The 17500-nt window shown below is 43.6% G+C and overlaps 1 protein-coding gene across 5 annotated transcripts; it reads right to left on the bottom strand.

Annotated features, from left to right (window-relative positions):
• Positions 1 to 184: 184 nt before the first annotated feature.
• Positions 185 to 3936, bottom strand: LOC120694023 (TATA box-binding protein-associated factor RNA polymerase I subunit B-like). 5 transcript variants are annotated; one of them, XM_039977205.1, is made up of 6 exons: positions 3222 to 3935; positions 2563 to 3134; positions 2321 to 2477; positions 1434 to 1558; positions 523 to 1018; positions 185 to 409 (listed from the first exon to the last, which is right to left on the bottom strand). In XM_039977205.1, exons 1-5 carry the CDS (start codon positions 3919 to 3921, stop codon positions 557 to 559), a joined length of 2016 nt encoding a protein of 671 aa, XP_039833139.1. In that variant the 5' UTR covers positions 3922 to 3935; the 3' UTR covers positions 185 to 409; positions 523 to 556. The 5 variants fall into 5 exon arrangements, with proteins under 5 accessions (XP_039833139.1, XP_039833138.1, XP_039833140.1 ...); XM_039977204.1 differs by having other exon boundaries at positions 199 to 356; positions 3222 to 3936; XM_039977206.1 differs by having other exon boundaries at positions 199 to 356; positions 2321 to 2474; positions 3222 to 3936.
• Between the last annotated feature and the right edge of the window lie 13564 nt (positions 3937 to 17500).

Raw genomic sequence — 17500 nt, 5'->3', positions numbered from 1 at the left:
CGCCGTGTGCCCGATGAATAGCACACAACAAACCTTGAGGCACACAGCGAACTCGCGGTTTCCGGTAGTGATAGTTATGCTAATTCAAAAGCAGGCAAAGTTTTGGTTTGGCACTTAATCCTACAGATTGCTTTAGCAAATAAAGACCCACAATCTGCCATGTCCTTAGTGTGCTCAGCTTGCAAACCAATGCCCACAGGCCACAGCAACAAGCCCTTGTTTACTCGCTGAAAAAAAAAACTTGTTTTGCTGAGGTATATAGCTAATCATCCTTTCAAACCACAGTTAAACAATGAGATTACATGCTTTGCCAGAAAAAGAAATAGAGGTTTTCTTCGTTTGTTTGCCATCAGTACCTGAAATACATTCAGATAGTAAGCTCTAACTGACCAAAAATCACATGGTATTCCTGCAGTGGTAAAATGAATGAAATCAAATGTTTTAATAATAAAAGCAGTAGAACTACCAAGGCCAAAACCCTCATGTTAAATTCTATTTAAAAAAATTGGAGCAGAAACGTACTATGTTGGCAGAGTATGACACTCAATCAAGAACTTCAATCGGATACAGGCCTTAGCTCATATTTTGGTTGGCTAGAGAGGTTCTGTAAGGTGTTCAAGCTTCTTTTAATTCGATCCTCAATACATGCAAGTCTCTTCTCAAGATTTAACACACTGATATGCATGATACAAACATTAACTTCTGCAAGCTTTGCAAAAGCTCGTAGCAACATGTAGTAATCAGCATGCGCAACACAAACAAAGCCACCACTTAGTCTCCGCCTCCTGTAACGAAGATAACCATCAGATTTCCTTGGCTTCCTAGGCGGCATATAATGAAATCCATGATCTTGCATCTCTGACTTGATGATTTGCAGTGCATCATCACCTGAAGATGAAGAAATGCAACTTGCTTCAATAAATGTTCCATCCCGGGAGCGCTTTTTCACTCCATCTGTAATTGTCATTTCTTCAATATCTTGAGACTGGGATTTTATATGCTCTTTTGGATTGTCATCCTGAAATGTAACATCATAAACATCTAAATATTTCGTAGTTGGGAACAAATTTTTGCAAAAAACTTAGAATGATGCTACCAAAATAACCGCTCAGCCATAAAAAATCAACATGAAGACCCCCACCCCAGAGAAAACATTCAAGGTTCAAGATCAAGCTTATCTGTAGACTGTCTTGACTACTATAGATTTTCTAGAAAACCTTATGATGGCATGTTTGGCATAATACAAGCTGGTTGATGTGCTGCAATCCACATTAAGTCATTAAAAAATTTACATAGAGAAAGAACTGCTCCAGAATATGAGAAGGGAAAGAATTGATATGTAATGCGCAGTCTTCAAGTTACATATTATGGTATTTTTGGCACCTCGTGCAAAAGGAAACTAGGTGACAACATTGCCAAGCAGAGTGCATTACCTCCCTGGCCTTGTACATATCCCGAAAGATCTCTATGAGATTCTCCTCTTCCGTTGAACATGTAAGCCCAGTAAAAATAACTTCATTGCAGTATTTGAGATAAGAACGGAGGTCACTTGAGTAGTCTGTAAAATTAGAAACATCAAGTCAGTGGCCTACCATTAAGCACTTCCACAAGCTGCAAAAGTGTCAACCATAGACCCAATAAATCAATAGATTATAACTGGCATACAAAATGATATGAGGACCAACTCTTCTTTACATAATATCACGCTCATATAATTCTTATAATAGATTAAATGAAAATAATTTCACATGGTCAATATAACATCTTATTGACTTTGCAAAGTTAAAATATCATCTTTCTGTAGCTGGCAGAAATTATAGAAAAATCTACTACTTTCCATTTCAGTGATGAAACGAAATAACTCGACACCATCTATCGGGAAAAAAGGAAAAGGAAAACTTTGTCTTAATTGAAGCACATGCCAAAGTGGTCCGATGTTCTCCATCAGTTTGCCCTGTTAGTGTTTGGAAGCACAAGCATATCTGTAGACAACAATTGTACTACATTAAGGCATTACCAAAGGAGTAACATTTGAGTAGTCCGGAACGTTCATGAACATTTAAGACACAGAATGATGCACAGGAAATCAGGAACCCACATGTGCTGTTAACTCATATTAGCTTTTTCACTTCCAGGCAGGAATGAGAACAAGACCTTTAAGTCCATGAAATATGCAAATGACCTTTGTACTTAATTTAGTATAGCATGTTGAATATAGATTAACTATTATCAACATAAGCATGACACGGACAAACACAAGTACTTGAAGATAAAGCTAATGGAGACATAAGGCAAAGAGCCAAAGGCTGTTCAAATTTACCGTGCACAACATTTATTTTATCATAGGCAGCTGCAATAGCACACAACAGTTCTCTCAACCCAAACTCCTCTCTGTTACTGTCATCGAGAATCGTGAAAGTTGGTAAATTTTCATCAGGATCAGATCCACCTGTGTTTCTTCTTTCCTCACAAATCTTCTGAAAGAAATACAGCTTCAGTCCATTTGCATTTATCAAATAACTTAAATGACGTAGGGAAAGGGAATCTATGTGGCAAACTCACCTCCCATATGCCTTGACCGTTGATGTTATACAAAATTCGTAGAGTCACTACTAGTATAGCCATCACACAAACCCGTGTAGGGACTCTAGCAGGATTACTGGACAACCATAGTTCTGCAGGCATTGCCCACTCATAAATCCGGCAGGCGTGGGGAAGGATTTTATCTACAGGCAGTGCCAAGTCCTTCAAACAACGATATGCAATTGCATAAAAGTTAACTGAAGGAAGTCTCAAGCCTATTCTTTGTGCTATGGATCCAGCAGCAGCTTCTAGTTGCCATGCTCCAATAACTTGCACCGGCCTGAACAGCTGCCTTGCATCCAAAGGGCAGCGTTGCTGGTACAGTGAGCTCCCAAGGAGCCTGTCTACGTCAGTAAACACTGCCAGATAAGGAATTTTGGATTCCATTGCCCATCTGTAAATGTCACTAGGTAGGATGGCCTCACGGGCAATATGACAGGCCAAGAAACAAACTGCCAGTGTCGAGTAAACGGGCAGCAACGTTCTCAGTGAGCGCAGAAAGGCAAACTCAACCCTGCGCCTGTCTTTTTGATGCGGAAAGATACTACCATCTGCAAACAAGAGAAGAATTTGTTCTGTTCTTCCAAGGGAAACCATGATTACCAAGACAAGGGCGAGCATGGAGGGCTAATAATCACCTCCACCACCAGAACGCTTGCTGTGGTCCGCGAGCACCTGGTGCGCCCACATATTGTCGAACACCTTGGATGCAGCGACCCACCGCACCCAGATGGATCCAGCGACGCCACATACGAGCGCGCCCACCTGGTGGCGCTCCACCAGCACCTCCAGCTGCCGCTGCAGAATGACCTGGAGGCCCCTCACGTAGCGCCAGCGCACCCGCGCCCCCAGATCCTCGGGCTTCCCCCACGCCCCGGCGCTGGGCGCAAAATCCCGCGGCTCGCTCGGCTCCCGGAAGTCGTCGAACCCAGTCCCGGCGGGGGCGGCAGCTGGGGCGGGGGCGTGAGGGGTCCTCGGGTAGGGCGCGGGTGTGGGGGTGGTGAGCTTGGCGGTGGGCTGGGTGGCGACGCGGCGGACGGAGATGCTGCCTGTGGCGGGGAAGTCGTGCGGGTCGGCGGCGGTTGCCTGCGTGGCGTGCACGGCATAGCACCGGCGGCACGTGAACATCCCCTCTTCAGCGTCGTCGGCGCTGTAGTCATCGGCGGAGCCGCAGTATTCGCATACGAGGTGGAGGGCGCCGCAGCCAAAGGGGTCGGGCGAGGCGCCGCCGGGGTCGAGATCCATGGCGGCGAGCGACGGCGGCAGAGGCAGGTAGGGAAGTGCGGCGGCTCTGGCGGAGGACCCCTGATAAGGCTGAAGTTGCCTGCTGTGAACCATGGGCTGGGCCTCTAAGGCTTGAGTTGGGCCGAGGGAGAAATTTATTTTGTGCAAGAAATTTACTTACACATATTACACTTTAAGACATAACGCAGGAAAATCCTGAGCGACGTTCCCGTCGATAACCAGACGCCGCCAATGGTGACTTCGGGAATCTCCAAATCTACCAGTCCAGTCCTTCGGAGTTGCTCATAGGGGTAGGGTTTGCGTACGTGTGTTCATAGGGGTGAGTGTGCGTGCATGTTGTGAGCGTCTGCGTTGCACTATACTAAAAAAACATATTCCACTTTAAGATTCATACATAATTAGTTTGATGGTCTTGACGTGAGCACGTTTGGAGGGGCGCGATTATGCATCGTTATAGGCGATGATTTTAGGAACCATCGCCGGAAGCGGAATGAACGTACATGCAGATGGTGTTTTAGGCTAGCCCATTACTGATACCAACGATTTCCAAAAGTCAATGCTACACATGGAAAGATTATATGCATGCCGTGTGAAATGTCCAATATGCATGCAAATTCAAAATTTTAAAAAGCAATAAGTACTAAATCAAGCATCCAAACTATATTTAGTTTGCACCGTTGTCTTTCTTATGCCAAGATTTTCAAAAAAGGACCACATGCCTATGTTTGCACGATATTTTAAAAAAGTGTACTGTAAATATTAAATATTTAATTCTGGCTACTGGGAACAAATATTTTAACAACAGGAAATAAATAATTATTACTATGAACAAAAAGTGAAACAAGACGTACAAATAATAATGTACTACGAATAAAATGTTAAACATCATGAACAATTAATTCTATAGGATAAATAATAGAAATAAATATCGCGAATAAATGAATCAATATCACCGAACAATGTAATCTATAAAAGATAACAAATGATTAGACACTGCGAACAAATTAGTTACACATAGAAAAATAATTTTACATAAAACAAATATGTCTACATCACAAGAAATAATTCTTATAAGCATAAATACACATGTTAAACAAGTAAGCATATAAATGAAATAAATAATTTCACACATCAATTATAAATATACAATATAAACAAATTAGTATACATTAAATATCACTTTCTATTAAATCTGAAAAACTTACACATACTTCTCATGCAAACAATTTATAATATTAAATTGTTAAATAAATATATTGTAAAATAATAAAATTTGATCATTTGAAAAATTCTAAATGTACTAAAAGTAATTTTTTTCATTATTAGAAGAAATATAATGTATGAAGAGATAGTAATCTTTTATTTCAAGGGATTACTAAATTTTCGTTATCCAAACAATCGATTATGAATTTATGTATATACTATTATAAAGAAATAAAAATAAATGACATGAATTATAAAATAGATAAAAATATACACTCGAAGAATGTATGAAAAGTTAAATAATTAAATAAGAGAAAAAAGAAGAAAATAAAAGTAGGTTGAAAAGATTTATGAAATGAATAGAAGAAAGAATGTAGCTTAAAGGGGAAAATAAGCAAAGAAAAAGAAACTAGTAATAACGGAATAAAAAGAGGAAAAAACACAGAGGAAAAAAGAATAGAAAACAAAAGAAGAAATAGGAGGCCCCTCCTTACCTGTCACTCGGTCATGGTGATTTCGGCCTCCCCGGACCAGCGACAGCCTGGCCCATGCAGCATGCAGCTATGTAAGAATTGTAGCCTGAGCGATGTATATCCGAGGCTGCAGAGGCTACCAGGCTGGCCGGTCGGCCGTTAGGCTGTTTGCATCAGGGAACGCTACCGCCTCCTCCCGTATCGGTTTAGCGTAAAAAGTCCCGCACCGAGGGACGTTACGCCCTCCGCTCTCGTTGGGACGAACAGAGCTCCGCTATTCCCAGTGGGGATCGACGAGTTTGCCATCAGCCTCGGATATACATCGCTACCGCCCCGTGCTCGCCTGGCTCTGGCCTCCCTGCAGCCTCGAGCTTGCGGGCAGCCGTTGCTCTCCTCCTCCTCCTCCTCCTCCTCCTCTCTCTCGTTCTTCTTCCTCCAGACACCGGTGCTAGAGCTCAAGTAGAACCGCTGAAATCACCCACTCCGGCCATCCTTGACCGCCGCAGCTCGATTGCTTCAGCAGGTAGCCATGCCAGCCCCACCCGAACCTCCTCTCTCACTCCACCGCCCCTCACTCGAGCTTCCCCAGGAACGAAATTGAACTTTCCCCATCGGCCACCATTACAGCCTGCCTAGACCTCCACCCCCACCGTCGACGTCCCCCTTCTAGCCGTCCTCCACCCGAACAGACGCCAAGAATGGGTCCAGCGTGAGCTTCTCCACCTCCCTAGTTGTGCTTCCAAGCTGGTCACCGTGAGCTGGGCCCGCGCTGCCTTGGGTCGCACCGCCGCGCGCACAGTCATTGACTGGGCCTACTGGTCGCTGCGTCTCCTTGCCTCTCCTTCGGCCAACCTTGTCGCCAGTGGGAGCCATGTGCCAGGCACGCGCCACCGCCCGCCATGTCATGTGCATGGCGTGCATGGAGGGAGCAAGGAGGGGGCGGCGCGACCTTGCGGCTTGCCGGCGGGAGGGGGCAGGATAGGGGACTCCGTGGCTCCGCGGCTCGTCGGCGGGAGGGAGTAGGGGAGGGGCGGCTGGAGGGAGCAAGGGAGATGGAGGGAGTAAAAAGGGAGAGTGGGAGGGGGTAGAGAGAGAGAGAGAGAGAGAGAGGAGAAAAAGGAGTCGCAGTTGGAATTTCTATCCACCTCCGAGGTGGTTTTCAAAGGTCGCGGTTAATCTGTTTTTGTAGTAGTGAGTAGTGAAATATCGGCGATAACTGTCGGTTTTCAGCGGTGAACATGGTGTTATCATCGTTGGTTCCTTCTACGGGATGGTGGTGATATAGTCATTATCACTGTTGGTCCGCATTGTGGGCCGGTATTGATAATTCTTCAACTAGCAATTATTCTAGCTCAATTTTCACAATAAACAACATTTCAATGATTTAATACTGTTCATAAACACCACTGTGCATTAGAGAACAAGAAACCACGACAGCTCATCAAATTTGCATCAAGCATTACAAGTTATACATTAGAGATATGATGAAGGCACTACTACAAAAACGTTGATTTGTCCCGGTTGGGAAACCGCTGTTGTCCCGGTTTCCCAACCGGGAACGCCTGTCCGGGACAAAAGGGGGTGCCCTTTTGTCCCGGTTGTGGCAACCGGGACAAAAGAGGACCTTTTGTCCCGGTTGGTAACACCAACCGGGACAAAAGGTGCAGCCAGCGCCCACGTGGCTGGCGCACCCTTTTGTCCCGGTTGGTGTTACCAACCGGGACAAAAGGTCTCTTTTTTTTTCATGTTTTTCTTTTCTCAATTCTTTTTCTATTTCAATTATACTTTTGCATTTCAATTAAACTTATGTATTGGAATTCAGTGTGTATGATCTCCACTAATATATACATATATATAGTTACTTATATAATATTTGTCCTAGATAGTTTTCATATATAAATTAATTCACTTATATATATATGTATACACATATCTATACATGTGAATTCCTTTACATATGAAAATGTCTAGGACCAATATTATATAAATATATATATATACACATATATATTATTGGAGTGCTTATATATATAATACATACATACTCCATCATATTTGCATAGGTATATTCGTTCTTAATTACATAGTAGAATTTGCCTTTTGGAAATTTAATACATACATACATACTCATAAATAGAAATTTAATACATAGACACACATATATATTTACATAGTTATATTCGTTCTTAATTACATATATACGCGTATATTGTCATATTTACTGTGATTGTCAATATTAGATATTCCATCATAGTAGAATTCGCCTTTTGGATCGAGGACTTGCTCAACAATAAATCCGGAGAATTGTTCTTGAATCGCCATAACCTTTTCCTCCGGTATGAGTTTATCGCGCATCTCCCCGACCTATGGAAAAAGGGGATAATTAATTTCGACTAATTAAAATACGAGTTCAAATATTAACAAGTTTTTTTACTTACTTCCTCCTCCCAATCTGTCCAGCCCTTTGGAGGACCTACCAGACCATGGATGTTCTCGCATACATAGTATGCGCACAATACAGTGCCTGGTTTCTGCCTCATACACTTTAAGAGAGAAGAAATTATCAGGTATTTACATGAATATATAATAAAACTAATGAATCGTGCAACGAATCATCCAAGCGCGTACCGGAAAATCTGTCTTGATCTTCAATTCCTTGTCAAATTTGCCTGGATGATTTTTAGCGAATTCTTTCCAAACCCTGTGCATGATTAGAACAATTATAGTCAAGTAACAAAGTGATTCAAATTATCGGTCATGGACGGAGTAGTGGTAGAATTACTTTTTCATCATGTTAAGAAGATTTTCGTATTGTTCTGGAGGTCTCCTCAATGAGTCCATAACCACGAGTAGGCTCTTCTCGGGAATTATGACAATTAGGACAAAGTGTTCACTGCAAGATTATACGGAGGCAGTTCTTGGTAGTTAAGGTTTAAACAATTCGATTATAGAATAGAAAGAGTTAGACGGAAGGAATCACTCACGCAAAGTTGTAAGGAAACAATATCATTTGCTTGTTGTGATGAACGCTTATGTACTTGAACAAGTTTTGGAATATGTCATCGGGATTGTCCCGTAGAAGCCTCCAATTACAAGTAATTGGGTCGATGAAGCCGAGGTGAGAGTATCCCTTTCTTCTGCAAGTATGTATCTCCATTCTACATGATACCGAATAAATCAAGAGATCAGTATGTTGAGATCATGCAAAACAATACGTAAGGACAGTAAAATACTTACAGAACCCACAAGCCGACCATAGAGATGTCGAGGGCCTTCTGATGGAATAGTTGGTAAATTTCTTCCCAGTTTATCCATATAATGGCCTCCCCCCGTAAGAAATCGTCATCTTTAATCTTTGCGCCCTGCATGAAGATGCAATCGGCCATCGCACGCATGTAGTGCTGGTGCAGCTTATACATTTGCGTTGGAAGCACAGACACTACTTCGGGGGGTACAAGAGTTTTGCCGATCTCAAACGTCCATTTGACGACCACATCGGCCTTTGGAATATCTTCTCCCCCTGCAATCTGAGCGGCCGTCAGGTTTGATTCTTTCAGAAATGTAACAAAGTCTTGTTCTTGCGTCGTCTGTCCCACTATGAGAGGCTCTATTGATTGTTTCTTTTGGGCTCCGAGCTGTGGAACGTCGGACGACGACGACTTTGATTGTCTCTTCTTTTTCTCAGTAGTTTTGATAATTGTGCGTTCGTAGTCTGAAGGGGAGTCTCTCGGAATGAATTTTCTCTTATTTGATTCGCACATTCCCTTAAAAAATTTCAAATCTATCGGATTTATCACTTTCTCGGGCTCCGGCTTCGGCTTCGGCTTGAAGTGCTCTTTAACTCTTTCTTGAGTTATCCGATCGCATTCTTCAAGGCTCATGTCCCAGGGTTTAATAGGAGCCTCCTTGGTTTTCTTCTTCTTTTCCTTCTTCTTTGGAGGCTCCCTAGCCGGTGCAGCTACCTTCTTTGCCGGCGGCCGTTTCTGCTTCTTTGCCGGCGGCGGAGGGGGTGACCATGGAGGCGACGGTGACGCTTGAGTGTTCATCGGCGCATGAGATGATGGTGATGGAGAATGTGCCGGTGAACCTTGCCGAGACAGTGCTGCCCTTGGGGAGTTTTGCGGAGATGCCGGTCTTGGAGAGGCATGCTGAGATGCCGGTCTTGGTGTTTGATCATCCGACTTTAGGACAATGTAGCGCTTATCCCATAGGATGTAGCCATGAATGGCTTCTGCTAGTGTCCTCTCCCCATCGCCTCCAGGAATATCAAGCTCGAGCGTCTCCCAACCCTGGCACACCTGCTCCACGCCAACTCTTGTGTATCTAGGCGGAATTTGCTGCTCGTGGTACACGTCGCCTGGTTCGGTTGGCATGGCGGTACCGTACGCAACAGTGAACATTAAGTTCTTAACGGCAGTCTGCAGGTCACAAGGTGTCCGGTGGGTGATCTCATCCACTGGAAATCGCTGCGGGGCCGACGCTTCAACTGCGGCCTGGATCCCCGTGGGCTCGGCAGCGGCGACGTCTGTGGAAGCGCAGCTGCTTTTCCGCTGAGACAGGTGATCGGCTGCGACACTAGGCTCTGGAGGCAACGTTTGCGCTTGCTGTTGCTGGCTCATTGCTACGGCCACTTGGCGTTGAACCTCTTCCTCCAGTCTTTGATCGTGTGACATGAGCCGTTCCTCTAGCCTTCGCAGGTGCTCCCGCTCATCATTCTTTCTTCTTTGCCGGCTTCTATATGAATCAATGTATTCCCTGAACCCATACTTCCACGGAACCACGCCTTTGCCTCTTGTGCGGCCCGGATGCTCTGGATTCCCAAGGGCGTAAGTCAGCTCGTCCCTCTCTCTATCCGGCTGGAATGTTCCCTCGGCCGCTGCTTGTATGGCCTCCTGTAGTCTCTGGGCTGCTCGCTGGATGTTTGGCCCATAGATGCAGTCACCAGTCAATGGGTCCAAGCTTCCCCCGTGACCATAAAACCAGGTCCTTGACCTTTCAGGCCAGTTCATGGTCGCAGGTCGGATGCCTCTGTCAAGCAGATCCTGCTCCATCTTCTCCCATTTGGGTACTGCAAGCTTGTAGCCTCCTTGGCCTAGAGTGTGATGGTACACTTTCTTCGAGGCGTTGTCTTTGGCCTTCTGCACCTTCTGAAGCCCAAGCTCTGAAGACTTGTATTCCACAAATGCATCCCAGTGACCCCTGAGCTTTTCGAGCTCGCCGGTAAATACGGGTGTGGTCCCGGTCTTGATATATTTCTTCGTCAAAATTTTCTTGAATGATCGCAGTTGTTCGGCCATCTTACTCAGGGTCCAGCGCTTGCATATCTCTTCGGATTCAGCTGGAACCGTGAAGTTTTTCTTAAGCTCCCGCCAGCACCATTCTTTTTCTCTTTCGGGTACCGCATCCCGTTCCTCGCTTGGATTGGAAGCTTTCCAGAGCCTAAAGCTGATCGGGATGTGGTCCCTGACAATACATCCGGATTGTCTTATGAATTTTTTGGCGGCAGCTTCTGGAGCGATCGGTTCGCCATCTGGACCAACTTCCGTTATAATGAACCGCCCTTCCAGTTTTTTTGTTGGGCCTCGCTTCGTCTTTTTCTGCTGCGACGATGATCCAGACGGCTATAAAAAAAACATTCATAGTATTCATATAGATTCAGATGAAAATATGATTGTCACTACAAATAAGTATAGTTTTGATATGTACATTAGCACTTTGTTCAGCAGCAGCGTCATCCTGAATAGATGGTGCCTCAATTCCATCACCGGACATATTCAAATATATGTCGGTATTGCTGCCATCATCAGCTTGTTCAGCGACATCTCCTTGACCTTCGCCAATCATATTCAACAGGAACTGTTCGTCTTCCGCGTCTGTGTGTCGCGGGTCCATCGTAACTAAAATATGAATACAAATAAAACCCTTAAAAATTATCTAAATAATCCACTCCAGAAATTTGCGGCTAGGGATAGGCGGAGGGCCGAGGGCCGAAGGCGAAGGGCTCAAAGCCGAGGGCCGGAGGCGCACTGGGGCGAACGCGGAGCCGGGGGGGACGTGGGCTCAGGGCGAGCTATGAGCAGAGACGGAGAGAATGATTCTTTTGCATTGGGGGCTTCCTTGCTAGGCTTTATTGAATTGGGTCCATATATGATACTCTCTCCATGTCAAAATAAGTATAGTTTTTTGCATCCAAATTTTGTCCCACAAAGAATGTAGTTTTAGCTTGTAATGAGATTCATCTAATTAAAGCAATACTAATTATACTCTCTCCATGTCAAAATAAGTATAGTTTTTTTCCTATATGATTTTTTTGTTTGATTTTCTTTCTGGAAGATCACATCTAGATATAAGTGTCACTATCTAATGACTACTTGGCTGCAGGTAATTGTGATGGATGGGGTGCTTCCATCAAGTTTGGCCCTGTCCACATGATATTTTAGGTGGTCCATTTAGTTTGCCACAAAATTCTAAGATCTTTCAATCTACGTGCAGCGCAAGAGAGTCATCGGGGTCTTATGTTCTTATTGACATGTGGTTTTTTATCACTTTTTTGTTAAGTCCAAGCCAAAAGATTCTCAATTTTAATTTGAATCATTTGTTGAGTAGAAATTATAATATCTGTTGTCAAAAAGGAAATTATCATCAATTAAAGGTTAGGGCTCGGTTGTAAGACGTATTTCGATTACCAAACTTTACCAATTTTTTGACCAATAATTAGTCAAATTATATACATATATATTTAGTGCACAAAAGTTACATCACTATATTCATACTCAAATCAAAGGAATTTAATGATGAAGATTCTGTAACTAGCAACTAAGAATATATAATGATGAATTAAGGGTCAAAATCTACCGAGACTTTCTCCTATAACAAAATACAGCCGACATTGATAGAGCAGGCGAAGTGCTAGAGTAGGTAACACTGTCAAGTGACACCATAAGAGTATGAGACAAATTCTAGATGAGGACATCACAGATCGGCATGTGTAGTAAGACAGAAGTATCCACTAGATGAGGACATCACGAACTCCCGATCTGTAAAAGAACAGATCGAAGAATACCCACACAACAGGGCGGCGGCGCGGCGGCGTGCAGTGGAGGCCGCCGACGAGGGCGTGCGCGCGGAGTGGAGGCCGGGGGCGGCGCTCGCAGGGACGACGGCGCTCGGTGACGTGGGCTCGCGCGGCGGGGCTCTGGGCGGCAACGTCGACGGCGGCGGTGCTCGGGGAGCTCGAGCGGTGGGGGGGAGCAGGGGAACGGACGGCGCGGGAGGGAGGAAGGGCGAAGGAGGGAGGAAGCTAGGAAATATATGGGGGGGGGCCTTTTGTCCCGGGTGAAGCCACCACCCGGGACAAAATGACCTTTTGTCCCGGGTGGTGGCTTCACCCGGGACAAAAGGCCCCCCCTTTTGTCCCGGGTGAAACCACCACCCGGGACAAAAGGACCTTTTGTCCCGGGTGGTGGCTTCACCCGGGACAAAAGGGGTTTTTGGGCGGGCCGGGAAAATTCCCAGCCCGCGGCCCACCTTTAGTCCCGGGTGGATCTACCACCCGGGACAAAAGGGGCCCGTTTTCCCTCGTTCCCGCCTAATGTTATGTTTGTTTTTGTTTCTTTTAACTTCTCTTTTAAAATTGGCTTTCATTTGTTATTTCAGTTAATAAAATTATGATTCCAAAAATTATGGAACAAAATTTCTTATCTCTATATAAACTTGATACACGCAACAAAAATAATTAATTTTCATTCAAGTGATTGGGTCAATGAAATATCTAACTTTTTTGAAATCATATTTGTTATTTTGACCATGCAAAAATATATTAGGTGAAATTTTTTTTCAAACTGTTGCTTTTCGATAGAAAGTGGATTCTATCACGATATTAACGTTTAAAAAGTGAATTTTAGATAAAATTAAGCAATTTCATGATATTAATGAGTAGTGTGTGAGTTTGAGAGATAGTGTGTGTTAGTGAGATTGTGTGTGTTAGTGAAAGAGTATAGTGTGTTAATGTGAATGTAATTTCATGAAATAAATAAAATTAGTTGAGTAATCCATTATTGAATGAAAATTATAATTGAGTCTAGTAATTAAGTGAAAAATATATAAAATAATATAAATAATACATAAAATATAATTGTACAGTACATATATAATAAAAGTATTCGAATTGCGATTATGTTTTTATACAATAATATAAAATGATTCAAGTACATGAAGGATTAGCGGTAACAGACTTTCTCTTCACAAATGTCCCTTGATTATGATCACGGCGCAAGTATGGAGCATCATCATTGGCTAGCAGGATGCATGGATCAGCATTTACTTCGAAAGGTGGAATGGCAACAAAATTATTATATTCTTCTGAAAAGTCTGTCTTGTCCTCCACTCCAACGATGTTTCTCTTTCCTGATAGAACTATGTGTCGCTTAGGCTCATCCTTTTGCTTGTTGATCCCCTTCTTTGGCTTGCTGGACATGTCCTTAATGTAGAAAACCTGAGCGACATCCTGGGCTAGGACAAATGGCTCGTCTCTATACCCAAGATTGTTGAGATCAACTATTGTCATCCCATACTCATCTTTTGTTACCCCTCCTCCAGATAGCTTAACCCATTGGCAACGAAATAGAGGCACCTTGAAATTGGGACCGTAATCCAGCTCCCATATCTCTTCAATGTAGCCGTAATATGTGTCTTTTTTTCCATTATTGTCCGTGGCATCCATACGAACACCGCTGTTTTGGTTGGTACTCTTTTTATCTTGGGCTATCGTATAAAATGTGTTTCCATTTATCTCGTACCCTTGGTATGTTAAGATATTCCAAGATGGTCCCCTAGCCAATAAGAACAGTTGTTCACTTATATCCATGTTATGCATTAGATGCTTCCGCAACCAGCTACAGAAAGTGTTCATGTGCTCACGTGTAATCCATGCCTCAGACTTTTCCGGGAAATTGGAGAGAAGAATTTTCTTGTGTTCCTCGATATATGGGTCAACCAAGGATGATTGTTGAAGAACCGTATAATGCGCTTTCTTGAATGAGAAATCATCTGTGCAGACATAAGATTTCTTTCCTAATGTACCCTTTCCAGTTAGTCTCCCCTCATATCGCGATTCAGGGACTCCAATCAGTTTAAGGTCATCAATAAAGTCAACACAAAAGTCAATGACCTCCTCAGTTCCGTAGGCACTGGCGATGCTTCCTTCTGGACGAGCTCTATTACGAACACATTTCTTGAGTACCCCCATGAACCTTTCGAATGGGAACATGTTGTGTAGAAATACTGGTCCGAGAATATCAATCTCTTTGACAAGGTGCACTAGAAGATGTGTCATGATGTTGAAGAAAGATGGTGGAAATATCAGCTCAAAGCCAACAAGACATTGCACCACATCGTTTTGCAGCTTTATCAAATTCTCCGGGTCAATTATCTTCTGAGAAACTGCGTTGAGGAAGGCACATATCTTCACGATGGTTAACCGGACGTTATCAGGCAGAATCCCCCGCAGCACAACCGGAAGAAGTTCAGTCATAAGCACATGGCAGTCATGGGACTTGAGATTTGTAAATTTCTTCTCTGCCAAATTTAAGATTCCTTTTATATTGGATGAGTATCCAGATGGAACCTTTATACTGCTCAAGCAGTCAAACATGGTTTCTTTCTCTTCCTTGCTAAGAGTATAGCTGGCAGGACTTAAGTATTGTCGTCCATTATCTCGCTGTTGTGGATGTAAGGCATCTCGTTCTTCCATACGTTGCAATTCTTGACGTGCTTCTACTGTATCTTTTGTCTTTCCGTACACTCCCAAGAATGCTATCAGGTTGACGCAAAAATTCTTCGTGAGGTGCATCACATCAATTGCATGACGAACATCTAAGACTTCCCAATATGGTAGCTCCCAAAATATAGATTTCTTCTTCCACATGGGCGCCATTCCATTTTCGTTCGGAACAGGTTGGCTACCAGATCCCTTTCCAAAAACAACTTCTAGATCTTTTACCATGTTGAAGACGTCTTTACCACTACGGTGCATCGGTTTTGTTCGGTGGTCCGCTTGGCCTTTGAAATGCTTGCCCTTCTTTCGTACCGCATGCCTGATGGGAAGAAACCGACGATGACCCATGTATACAACCTTCTTACAGTGAGTCAACCATATATTATCGGTATCATCTAAACAGTGTGTGCATGCTTTGTATCCCTTGTTCGAATGTCCTGACAAGTTACTAAGAGCAGGCCAGTCATTGATCGTTACGAACAGCAATGCTCGTAGGTTGAAGTTTTCCTGTTTGTATTCATCCCACATCCGTACACCTTCATCGCCCCAGAGCAATAAGAGTTCTTCGACCAATGGTCTTAGGTACACATCAATGTCATTTCCGGGCTGCTTTGGACCCGGGATAAGCACTGGCATCATGATGAACTTTCGTTTCATGCAGAGCCATGGTGGAAGATTGTACAGACAAAGAGTCACAGGCCAAGTGCTATGACCACTGCTCATCTCACCAAAAGGATTCATGCCATCCGTACTCAAACCGAACCTTATGTTTCTCGCATCCAAATCAAATTTAGGGTACGTTCTATCTATTTTTCTCCACTGCGACCCATCAGCGGGGTGTCTCAACATCGAGTCTTTCTTGCGTTCCTCTTTGTGCCATCGCATCAACTTAGCATTATCTTTATTTCTAAACAGACGCTTCAAACGTGGTATTATAGGCAAATACCACATGACCTTCGCAGGAACTCTCTTCCGGGGAGGCTCTCCCTCGACATCTCCAGGATCATCTTTTCTAATCTTGTAACGCAATGCACTGCATACGGGACATGCATCCAAATTCTCGTACTCGCCTCGGTAGAGGATGCAGTCGTTGGGGCATGCATGTATCTTTTGCACTTCCAGTCCCAAAGGGCAAACAAGTTGTTTGGCTTCATACGTTGTGGCAGGCAATTCATTGTCCTTAGGAAGCATTTTTTTAACAAGTTTGAGTAATTCACCAAATCCCTTGTCGGATACACCATTTGTCGCCTTCCATTGCAGCAACTCCAAGGTGGTGCCAAGTTTCTTAAATCCATTTTGACAATCTGGGTACAACAACTTATGGTGGTCCTCTAACAACTTCTGGAACTTCAACCTCTCCGTTTCACTCTCACAGTCTGCCTGCACATTGTGCAATGCTTGCCCCAGATCGTCGCTGGGATCATTTTCTGCTACATCTACTTAGGGCTCTTCCATGGGAATATCGTCATCGAATGCACCGATTCCAGCATTCCCGGGAAAGTGGTCGTCAAAATCTTCTTCTTCATTGTCTTCCATGGTAACCCCCTGTTCTCCGTGCTTCGTCCAACAAACATACTTTTTCATGAAACCATTTGCGAAAATGTGGCTGTGTAGGATTCTTGAAGATGAGTAATCCTTGTTATTGTTGCAATGAACACACGGGCAGCACATAAAACCATTCTGCTTGTTTGCCTCAGCCACAGACAAAAAATAATGCAGGCCATCAATGAATTCTTTCGAACGTCGGTCAGCATTGTACATCCATTGCCGGTCCATCTGCATTTTAAATAAATCGATTTGAATTCTTTACACGTATCGAATAAATAAAATATATCAAACCTAAATTAAACTAAATGTAACATAACATGAATAATTAAAAGATATGCAATATCTATCATACATCTTGATTAATTAAAAGGGGTACTTAATCCATTACAGAACTTAACAAAGGAGTACTATACATGAAATTTAAAAATTCGGTCAACAACACATAGGTTTTCAACCGTCCTTGCGTTGGAACGCAGAATGTTCTAACGGATTTCTTGCTGGCGCAGAATAAGATGGCGGAGCTGAAACCTCCGAGTTTGGTGGTGACGAACCGTAACGCCGCAATAAATCCTCAAGATCAAACGGAGGTTCCTCGCCCCTTGCCATGCATTCTCTATATTCTTTTTCCAAATAACGGAGCGCTGCCCTATGAAAAGCACTAGGTTTTTTGGAC

This window comes from Panicum virgatum, unplaced genomic scaffold, assembly GCF_016808335.1.
Source record: "Panicum virgatum strain AP13 unplaced genomic scaffold, P.virgatum_v5 scaffold_1805, whole genome shotgun sequence".
Classification (NCBI taxonomy): Eukaryota; Viridiplantae; Streptophyta; class Magnoliopsida; order Poales; family Poaceae; genus Panicum; species Panicum virgatum.
This window is presented reverse-complemented; position numbering and strand designations above follow the sequence as displayed.

What these genes read in the sequence shown, in the direction of transcription:
- LOC120694023 (XM_039977204.1), bottom strand. Translation starts at nt 3,921, where the DNA reads ATGGTTCACAGCAGGCAACTTCAGCCTTATCAGGGGTCCTCCGCCAGA. An exon ending in CAAGCGTTCTGGTGGTGGAG is followed by an intron (nt 3,135 to 3,221) that starts GTGATTATTAGC and finishes TCTTGTTTGCAG; the next exon opens with ATGGTAGTATCTTTCCGCAT. An exon ending in TAAAATAAATGTTGTGCACG is followed by an intron (nt 1,559 to 2,320) that starts GTAAATTTGAAC and finishes CTAATTTTACAG; the next exon opens with ACTACTCAAGTGACCTCCGT.